This window comes from Haplochromis burtoni, unplaced genomic scaffold, assembly GCF_018398535.1.
Source record: "Haplochromis burtoni strain Fernald_Lab_line unplaced genomic scaffold, NCSU_Asbu1 Contig_1033, whole genome shotgun sequence".
Taxonomy (NCBI): Eukaryota; Metazoa; Chordata; class Actinopteri; order Cichliformes; family Cichlidae; genus Haplochromis; species Haplochromis burtoni.
In genome coordinates this window covers 34,025-44,974 of record NW_024583394.1, presented here as the reverse complement: position 1 = coordinate 44,974, position 10,950 = coordinate 34,025, and the positions used below count along the sequence as shown (strand labels likewise).

Genomic DNA, 10,950 nt, shown 5'->3' with positions numbered 1-10,950 from the left:
TTTTTCTTTTTGCAGCGTTTTTCTTTTTGCAGCATTTTTCTTTTTGCAAGTGTTTTCTGAAGTTGCAGTCCGTTTGGCCTTTCAGGGCCACCGTACAAATTACAATTTACAGGGCATGTGGCCGCTGAAGTCTCTTCCTGAACGATAGGTGTCGCCCATCAAACAATACTACATCAGGGCTGATATAAGAACAGAAGAAGTCAAAACCCAACGCAAAGAAATCAGGAAGCTACGGTCGTACATTCGTGTCTTCACGCAGTCGCCTCACTTTACAAACGTCGAGACCAGGGCAGAAACAGCAACTTGCGATATCGGATAAGATGTCAATTTGGCGTCAAATTTGTTTGGTGGTGCGGTCAGAATAGTCATTTGTTCCTTTAGGGTGTTTTTTTCAACCTTTGGACGTTACGCCTTCGATCCAACCAATAATAACAGTAGAAGAGTATCGTCACTCATCTGTTAGACCCAAATCGTGAACAACAACCTGAAGGGCCATTACCAGTGTCCGCGCCAACAACTTTAGGAACACAGCCAGTGACACACAAGTCAGCACAAAATGGGAACGATCTACCAGGTTATTGTTCGTAGCCCCATGGGTGAGATGGTGGAGGTCGACCTGTGCAGAACCGAGGAGCAGTTTAAGAACATGGCAGTGCGACAGCTGAAGGAAAAAATATGTGAGAAGTTTCCGAACTTTGCAGGTAAAGAACACTGGCCGAAACACGAGTAACGCGCTTTTTCCGACCTGATGGCAGAAGACAACAGATAGCAATGTACCGTCTGAAATGTAGTTTTATTGATGCATATTAACACTGTTTAAAGGTTTTCTGAAAAAAAGATACAAATTAAACTGTGTTAAAAAAGCTTTATTACATATGAAAACATTATAACACTTCTTTACAAGTTAACATTCTATATTTACATTAAACAAGGAAGCAGCAATAAGTTGTTACTGTCAAATTTAAAGCTAAATTAGGTGCCATTATGAGAACAGTTTAATAGATCAACTGTTTGTCAATGAGAACAAAAATTTAACAGTACACAACAAAAACCAAACAAACAAAGAAAAAGATACTAAACATCTGGCTAAACACACTACATTGCTCAAGTATGTGTACTTCATGATTACCATTAAGCTTTGTTTTTAGGTTAAGCTTTCATTAAATGTGTTTTCTACCGTCAGTGATTTTAGAAAGCCTCCAATTACCAAACTTACACTCTTTACGTAGTTTATAGCTGCAAACTAAAACACTGAACATACTATTAATTATTAAAAGTAACCCCATGCTTGTGTGTGTGTGTGTGTGTGTGTGTGTGTGTGTGTGTTTCTTAAAGTTTTCGTGTGTGTGTGCAGGAGAGGGGCGTCTGCGTCTGATATTCAGAGATAAGATGCTGGATGGAGATAATACCCTTCTGTCTGACTATGGAATCCAGCACATGTCTCTCATCCACATGGTAATGAAGCTTCCTGGAGGAGGTGGACCTATTGATGAAAACAGTGGGATGGGGGACAAGACTGGCAAAAATCGAAGTATGGAATCTCTGAAGTTATCATTTTATTAACACAACTAGGTGCTGTGCAGGTCCAACTGTAATAAACTTTTATTCAACTTCCAAATCACAAACTTCTGTTTTACTTTTTTACAATTATTTATGTGCCTGTTCTTGAAGTGGCAGGTAAAGTTTGCTCATCATATATAGGAAGATCTCTGTTGAAAGAAGGCTTTCTATAATGTTGAGGGTATGGATGTTTTGAAAATCCAATTTTTGTGATTTTGTTTGTTCTTTGCTTCTTTGCCACAAAAACTAGTTAAACTTCCTCTCTTGAAGCTTAAAACAAGTTCACCACATGTGCACCATTTTAATTTACAGCAAGAATAAATTGTGTATTCCTCTATATTTTGTATAACATGTGTCTTACATTTTTGCAAACAACTGCAATAGAAACACACCTGATTGTACAGGTGACGTGTGAATTCTTGCAAATGTGATGGAGATAGAAAGTGAAACTTGGTGTCAGTGGACCTGAAAAAGTCACTCAACACATATTAATGGTTGAACTTGTCAGATATTTTCAGCCTGACTCACAGGATCAGAGACAATTGTGCTGTTAGGGTTTGTTTGGTGTGTATTTGTTTCCAGGAACAACAAGTTCTTTCAAAGCATTTATGACATGTTCTTTGTTTGCTCAGGCTGATGTGAAGTGAAATTATTTGAAAAGCTAAACTGTCAAAGGCAAAAGTAAAACAAAAAAAAAACATCTTACAAAATGTAATGTATCTGTTCTATGAACCTATAAAGTCTGTCTCTTCTCCATACACCTAGTTTAAAGTTGTCTGTTGTTTGTACAAAGAACATTGGTTCATCTCTTGAGTTTAGTGCCTTCTTCATGCTTCAATGATTCAACGATGCCAGACCCCAGTCTCTCAATACGCATGTATTAGACTGAAAATGAAAAAGCAGCTGAAAAATAATAAATAAATAAATAAAACGTGACTTTTTAAAGCTTTAATATAGTGAGTGGTGAGTAATGCCTTCACTATCCCCAGAGATTTTGGATTTCAAAAAGACCTTTCATCCATAGGTTATTCCGCTTCGAAATGACAGGGTTCTGTCGCTTTTCAAAACTGCGTTGATGATCTTTGTACCAACGACAGAGCATAACTTGGAAAAATAAGAAGAATTTAGGTGAAACTGAAAGCATCCTCAGCCATCTGGCATCAGACTCTGCTGTCTGCTGAGCGCAGATAACTTGTGTCAGTGTCATTACCATTATTATTGACAGAATCTAAAGGAGCACAGAAATTCTCATCCCAAAAAGCTAAAAATGGGGACGGTCTACTGGGTCAAGGTTCAAGGACTAAGGGGTGAAACGAAGTGGATCGATATGTGCAACACTGATGAGGAGTTTAACAGCATGACCATGAAACATCTGAAGGAAAAAAATAAGGCACTGTTTTTCATATATGTTGGATATCTCAGGTAAAAGCTCTGAAAGACAGAGTGAAAGCTTGCTGTAATGTGACATTTTTACCCTTGAGCTGTGGTGTTATATGTCTGTGCATTTCTAGATAATTATACAGATGCATTTCATTGTATTGTAGTTAAGGAAAATTCTGAAGCAGTAAAATTAGCTAACAAGCACAGACGTATATGCTTCTTTGTGGTTCACTTCTCACTAGTATATATTGCCATGAAAACTTATGCTGGCTAGGTTCCAGATTACACTCCTTAGGATCCCTGAGAACTCTGTGTGCACACAATAGAAAGATGAATTTTTAGATTCACTCTTATTATATAACAACTTTATTGTTTAACAAGAATTAATGCACGGTTCTCAAACAGCATATATTTATAGCCTTCTTTCTGACCTTATATAAAGTTTTCATGCCGACTAATCCTATGAATTCACTTTTTTTTTTAATATTTATTCTTTATTTGCTCGGAAACTGTTAATGTTAGGTGTGGCTGTGTGCAGGCAGGAATAGGACCCAAGGTGCAGACTCCGGAGACAGAACTTAAACCAAAACAGCTTTAATGCTGAACGCAAACATCATATAACTGGAAAAACTCCAAAAAAAAATAAACTAATGGATGGGCAAAACAAACAGCCGACACAGACACTAAGAAACACAGGGCTTAAATACACAGAGGGAGCAATCAGGGAATGAGTAACAGGAGGGAAACACAGCTGGGGCAAATCAGAACTGACAAGACCAAAGAAGCGTAAACTGAACACACTGAGATAAGACACAGACCTTCAAAGTAAAACAGGAAACGCATAACACAGACTGAACAAAGACACAGGCTCATAAGCAGGCACTACAAAGGGAACAGAGACGTGGGACCAAGGCAGACACAAAACACTGACTGAACACGGGGATATAGGAACTTAAGATACACATAGACGCGAACTAGACAAGGGGATGCAGGTGATAGGGGAGACAGAGCAACTAAAGAAGACAGAGACATAAACCATAAGACAGAACTCAAAGAAACCAAAAACTAGAAAGTATAAATAATATAATAAACTCAAAAACCCTGGGTCAACGACCCAGGCATCCTAACTGTTAAACCCCATGAGACTTCAGCTGATGGAATAAAAACATATAACTTTCTTCGAAATGTCAATTCAAATACCTCAATTATAATCCGTCACTTTCCCCCGTGTCTTGATGCTAGAATTGTCATATTGATAAGTTTGTTCACTTCCACAGTTGGTATTTTTTTTGTTGATTTCTTTCCTGGCTTCAGATAGACTAAACATTATTATAGCAGCTCGCGCAGTCCTATTGACCAAAGTCCTTAAAGTTTGTGAAATTCAATCCAAGTTTCAAGTTTTATTGTCATGTACAGATAAACAGTGTAGCCACATTTATCCATAATGAAATTCTTTGGCTCGTGCTCCTCACACATTAGAAAGTGTGCAGTTATATTAAGAAGAAAATAACAAGAAAATAGCAGTAATAAAAAATAATAATAAAAACAAGTATTTAATATTTAGAGAATTTAAGACAAGTTGGTATTTACAGTTTGTGCAAAATAATAAAAAAAAAAAAGGGTCTTCCGCCAGAGGACTGTACGAGGCAGGATTTTCGTCTTATCCATGTAACTTCCAGGTTTATCCTGGACTTAGGTGGTTCACTTGTTACCAGGAAACAATTGGCCCCTCAACAATAAATTGTAACTATTAATCCCAATTTTGCTAAATAAAAGGATCTGGGTTGCATCAGTCACATGATTACCATTAACCAATGCACAACTTTACAGTAATTTAGCATCAAGTCGGTGCATCATGTGATCTCCCTGGAGATTGATTGATTGATTTTTTTCATAATTTTAATTGATAAATGATGATTGAGTCTTTTCAGTTGTTCTGCAGAAATGTTCAGCCTTGCTTGACAGTCGGTGTGTGTTCTTCACTTTTATCTTCTGTGTCTGTTTCAGATCAACAGCGGATTATTTTTGAAGGAAATGAGCTGTTGGACGGTGGCACTCTCACGCATCCTATCGTTAGTTTTAAATCTTAGGGGGTAACCTGAACAAGATGTTGAAGGAAGAAGCAAGGGTCCCAAAAACCGAAGTATGGAAAACCTAGCTGACATGTAAATCCTTTCACAAATATTACAGAATAACATGTCAGTGGTCCAGGTGCCCAGTGACTCCTGAGCAAACTGGGAAGTCCCCCCAGTCATATCAGAGAGATTATCTACAAGTTCCACTGAAGCTTGCTCAGCTGTGGTGAAAGGAAAACTTTCTAAGGCAGAGAATTGAGAGAATGTTTTCTACTCACTCACTCAACGAACTGACCCCCTCAGTGACATTGTTGTGTATTTTCCTCACTATGCAATGCATGCAAAACAAACTAAAAAAAAAAGAAAAAAGGATACAAACAAGTTCCAAAAACTTTTGCCAGTTTTTCTGGCAGAAAAACAGCTGCAAGAGAGACAGACCAGGGAAGTGAAAAAAGAGGTGAGGAAAGGAAGGTGATAAATTTGTCCAAAGGAGAAAAACCATCATGGGAAGAAGGTGTAAAGTGTAAAGACACAACAAGATTATATGATGGTGAAAAAAACACAGCAGCAAAGTCAGGCAGTCTGATTTTCTTTGTTCTAGGCTGGCTTGTTCAAGATCGGTTAGTTTCTTCTGAGAAAAAGTGATGTTATGAATATTTCCGTGCACAAGATTGGACAATAGAATTTACAAATTCAGAATCTCTATAATGGACGATTTTGTTTCCTCTATGAAATACAAGTGCTAACTCGTATAAATAATATCCTGTGATCCAGATTTTTACTCATCAATCCCTAATATAATACAAAGCTCTCCTTTGATTTCTTTATAATCAATCATTTTGTTTATATGATAATTGTTTATATGCTTATAATTTAGGAGCTACTGATCCACTATGTGCATGTTGATGCAAAACAGAAGAAATGCAGCACTTTTTATAAGTTCTTTATTTTTCACATTACGCTTAAACTACAGGCCAACATTTTGTCTCACAAGAAGACCTGATGCATGATGCTAAGATTTCATTTGTAATAAACTGAGTGCTGATAAAAATGTATTCATATTTCATATTCACAGACATGTTTGAGTAAAAGATGTATAATGATCTCTCTGCACAGTTACTGACTTACAGAAGAGAACAGTCTCTTGTTGTGCAATTTAAAGTTCAGCCAGTAGGAGGCAGAGAAACAAAGGCTGACAAAATAGAGGTGTGTCTTTTGGAGCATCGTTTTTGTTTGATATCAACAACTGTTAAAACGTTGAAGGAAAATATAAACATTCTCTTAAATTGTTCATTTGTCTTGTTTTCATGTTTTGCTCCACTCAGGGATGGAGGTCTGCCTTGGAGCGACCCCACTGGGGCACATTCTGAATGGTGAACTGGAACATTCACGCTTCAGTTTCAGGCAGACAAAACAGAACTCCATTTTGCAGCGAGGACAGTTGATATTTTTACATTTTTTTCTGTTATGCTCCACCCTCAGGCCACATGTAGGACAGAGTCTGATGGCGGGGCAGCTGGTGACGCCCTTTACTTCAGGCAGATCAATGGTTTTACATGTCTGCAAAAGTTGCAGGTCCTTGTTCTCACAGCCGTCATTGTCACAGCGGTCAGATCGAAGGCCTGAACCCTTCCATGGTTTCAGGCACTGCCAGCAGAACTGGCATTTCTTCTTCTGATCAGCTGTGCATACGACACACTGGACACACAGGTTGGACAGATCCTTCCTCTCTACATCTGTTTTACACTGAGGACACTGATGTGGGAAACAGTGTTTTAAAAAAAAGAAAGAGACCTCCACTTTAAACATTTTTATCAAAGTGAAATAAGCTGAAAGGTCACAATAATAACCATAAATCACTTACTGGCTGAACCTCACAGTGGTCTGCAAGAGCCAGACGGGCCATGCTCTCTTCAAAGTGCTGCATTTCCTCCACAGTCAGATCAGCCAGTCTGCGCACCTCCTGGTACGACCACTCTTTATTACACTGCTTGGTTCCCTCCACTAAAGCCGGACATCTGAATTTGTAATTCCCCTGAAAACAACAACAAAAAAGACTCTCTGTATAATTAAAGAAATAACTAAGAACTGAAGTCCAAATCTTCAAGGTTCTTACTTTAATTATAATAATTATAATAGTACTTTGTTACATTTATATCTAATAAACTACTGACTATTTTCACAATCAAATCTGACAAACACACAATGATAACCTTTTATAAAAGTAACTTATTCCTTGAAATTCCTTATACCAGTAGTACCCAACTATTTAGCTTAAACAATTTATAAAAAAGCAGGATCTTGACCTAAAAGGTAACATTTGTATAATAATTTTAGCTAAAAAAAAGATTTATTTTAACAGAGCTCAAAACTTAAATAGAACTTCGTTGCACCACTGTTAACCAAATTAAACATGAAACTTTATTTACAAGAAAAAATAAAGGGCTACAAAGACACGACATACCTCATCCAGTAGGAAGCGACACCAACGTGTGAGAGATTCAGGAGTGACAGCATGGCCGCAGGACATCTCTGCTCTGAGAGAGTCATCACCTGAGGAGGGAGTTAACAACAACAAATCAAACATGTTGTTAGTTTAGAGAGGAAACAAAGTCAAACTAGAGTTGCATGTCAAGCTACCCCTCTACACATTCAAATCCAGCAAATCCCACACCGAGTGCATCATGTAAGCTGCTTTCTATCTCCACTCCTCCTTTTATACTGTGTCTGACTTAATCACCATCATATCTGTCTTTGATGCCTGCTCTGATCTGTGCTGGAGTCCAGCTGCTGCTTCCACAACAGAAACAAAACACCAAATATAAATTATATTCAGAACAAATAAAACAAATCTTACATGATGAATCCAAGTCATCCTCCCTGTTGACAAACTTCAGGGTGGTGTCTAGAGGGTCGTATTTCTTCTCCACCTGATCCTGTCCACAAATGCTCATTCTGGCGATCCAGCACTACAAATACTGTAACATAAGATTTATATTAACATGTCAGCCTCCATTACAGACCAAACATAATGACTGTCATTCTCACAAGATAGAAGTTTGGACTGAAAGGAGGATAAATGCTGTCTAATACACATCTTCAGTGTGCTGATGGTTCACCTTTTCAAGAAGGAAATGAACCAACGCATCAAAAACTAGAGATTTACACCCTACAACCTCAAACTGCTGTCAAATTAAAAGAGGAGTCTCAGATTTCAGTTTTTGTTTACATGCAAATATTTCTTAAACAAAAAACAAATAAAAAATGATTTTAAGTAGTTATTTGCTGCTGAATAATGAGTAGTTTTAGTGATTCAAATTTCAAGCACTTCACAGCACCAGAATAAGTGCAGAGCCTTTATGAAGTGGAAAAGTACAATTTGACTTGTTTTTATAAAATTTATTTGCTTTTGAAGATGCATTTCATCTTATCCAGTGTTGGGAAGGTTACTTTTAAAATGTATTCCATTACAGAATACAGAATACATGCCCCAAAATGTATTCTGTAACGTATTCCGTTACGTTACTCAATGACAGTAACGTATTCTGAATACTTTGGATTACTTAATATATTATCATGCTTTTTACAACAACGTGAATGTACTATTGCTGTGTGATTTATTACTATTACTGAAGGTCTGCGGCTCCGAACCAAAGGGACCTCTGACTAATATGTCGGGCTCCGAGTTCGGCTCGTAGCCGAAAAATAGCTTTACTTTGTTGTCTGGGTCACTAGCGAGAGACAGAGAGAGGCGTTGAAAGGCTGCTCCAACGGAACTTATTGTTTCGGAGGAAAACACGAACACAGCGTACAGTCGAGTCTTAATAGCTTACTTACAACTGGGCTCATCAGGCACTCCTCTTTTGAATCCAGAAGCTCTCAGTCTTAAAGCAACTTATTTAAAAACCTCCTGTGAGGTGTGGCGAGTCACTCAAGGAAGTTCCAGCTGCCTTTAACTTTATTACAGAACGTTAACGTTTCTCTTGCTTATGAGACTGTTATTACAAAGTAGTAAACATGTCCACAACATTTATGTAATATTTTAAAAGAATATGAACTTAAACTTGAAGGAGGTTTCGTAGTTATTTAAGTGGATAAACTGAAGATATTAACAGGCGATTTGTTAAAGGGAGAAATGTTATGTCTTCGCTTGTTGGCACAGCTCTAGCAGTTTTAAAGACTTCCGCTTTTATTTTAACGCTCAGCCAGAAATAGGACATCCACACATGTAACTCCCTAGTTTGATTTAAGTATTCAAATAAATATTAAATTTACCAGGAATCACTAGTCTCCAGGGTCTGTGTGTATTTCCAGCGGTGGGTCCTTGTGTGTCTGTCGCACTTCCTCGTTCAGCGTCGCTACGGCATCGAAAGTGAAAGTTTGCTGATGTCGGTAAATCAGATAGGCTGCACGGTGAGTACTCTCCTGTTTACCCTCCCTTTTTACTACTCACTGTTAGAAAACATCATCATTATTGCTGTCTGGACTTACGGGTTATAGCATCAGTGCGTTTGGTACTTTATACTGAAGCTGTGATTGTTTTACTGTTGCTTGAATGGTCTGTTTTATGAGCCCCCGAAGGCGGGTAAGCACGGCTAAGAGGCGGCAGCATGGTTCAATAACACTCGAGACACAGACTGTTACTGTGGACGAATTCATTCAAATTTAAAGGGTTTACAATTTAAATTTGAATTTAAATCGATTTCGAAAATCAGACGTTTCAAGGTTATTTTACTTATAGCACATTTGTAATGATAGCACATTACCAAAGAAACCTGTAGCTACAAACCGTAAAAGTATCGTATTTATAATGTTGCTTTGTTATTACCAGCTCAACTTTACTTTAACGAGCTTTATTTAAGGAAGCCACATAACACAGTACAGTGACGTTATTGCAGGAAGAGAGAAAACAGAACAAACGAGAGGAGGCAGACACGACAGCGTCACACAGCTGTTGCAGATGTGTCTGCCGCACATCCATGACTCTGCTGTTCCACCACATCCTAAACTTGATGTGTTGGATTGACATCTGGTGACTGTGGAGGTCATTTGAGTACACTGAACTAATTTTAATGTTAAAAGAAAACATTTTGAGAGGATTTGAGCTAACATAGTGAGTTATCCTGCTGGAAGCAGTCATCAGGAATGGTCCACTGTACACCAGCAGCAGCTGTAACTGTGGATATACGGCAAGATGGATCCGTGCTTTCATGTTGTTTATGCCAAACTCTGACCCTGCCGTCTGAATGTTTGTTGGTGCCTGTCTGGTTATCCTCAATTTCTGGAATGCCAAACTCACTTTACATCCTGGGCCACATACAGCAAACTTTAATTTTAAGTGGACCAGACCAGTGAAGCTCTCCCTTCTGTCAGTGTAAAGAAGTTTAACTACACAATGCAAACCTGAGATATGTTATTATAAGAAAAAAGAAGCGCAATTTCAACAGCACTTTACACACAACTGTTATCTATTAATTAACTATTTCTGGCTCAGTATGAATGGCCACAGGGAAGGTTTTTATCAGGAGGAAAAACTTCTTAAAAGCTTCTTAATGTCTATGCTTTTCTACTAATTTTCCAAAGCCATCTAATTGGCTGGATTGGCGTCTTTACCGGGTCAAGTGTGGCCCCCGAGCATTGTGTTTGACTCTCCTGCTCTAACTTCTGCTGTATCTAATATCCTTCAACAGAATGAACCCAAGCATCTGACAGTAAAGTTCAGGAGTGAAAATGCCGACACACATCAGACGGACATCAGGATGAATCACTCCCTCGTGTCGAGGTTCAGAAAGAAACTAAAAAGCCTTCCTGTTGCAGGTAAGTAGTATAAAATGCAGCAGCTTAAAGCATGTGGCTCTGATTAAATGATGTGTAACTTATATTCTTTACCCTCATTGACTTACTTTTTAGATTACTATGGCCTCAAGAGTCCAGG

General features: G+C 38.2%; 3 protein-coding genes across 3 annotated transcripts in view; 2 read left to right on the top strand and 1 right to left on the bottom strand.

Moving 5' to 3' along the window:
• Nucleotides 1-199: 199 nt before the first annotated feature.
• Nucleotides 200-3,416, top strand: LOC102302850 (ubiquitin-40S ribosomal protein S27a). The gene is made up of 2 exons (XM_005951751.3): nt 200-701; nt 1,355-3,416. The coding sequence occupies exons 1-2, from the start codon at nt 557-559 to the stop codon at nt 1,561-1,563; spliced, it is 354 nt and encodes a 117-aa protein (XP_005951813.1). The 5' UTR covers nt 200-556; the 3' UTR covers nt 1,564-3,416.
• Nucleotides 3,417-5,878: 2,462 nt separating this feature from the next.
• Nucleotides 5,879-9,385, bottom strand: LOC102302545 (E3 ubiquitin-protein ligase RNF19B). Its single transcript, XM_005951750.3, has 5 exons — nt 9,291-9,385; nt 7,873-7,993; nt 7,480-7,568; nt 6,880-7,050; nt 5,879-6,770 (listed from the first exon to the last, which is right to left on the bottom strand). The coding sequence occupies exons 2-5, from the start codon at nt 7,967-7,969 to the stop codon at nt 6,321-6,323; spliced, it is 807 nt and encodes a 268-aa protein (XP_005951812.1). The 5' UTR covers nt 7,970-7,993; nt 9,291-9,385; the 3' UTR covers nt 5,879-6,320.
• Nucleotides 9,354-10,950, top strand: part of LOC102303343 (ubiquitin carboxyl-terminal hydrolase 17-like protein D) — a gene marked incomplete in the record, with an annotated part of 6,136 nt that continues 4,539 nt past the window's right edge. Inside the window, 3 exon segments of the mRNA XM_005951752.3 lie at nt 9,354-9,428; nt 10,706-10,832; nt 10,926-10,950. Coding sequence (XP_005951814.2) covers nt 9,402-9,428; nt 10,706-10,832; nt 10,926-10,950 — 179 coding nt within the window.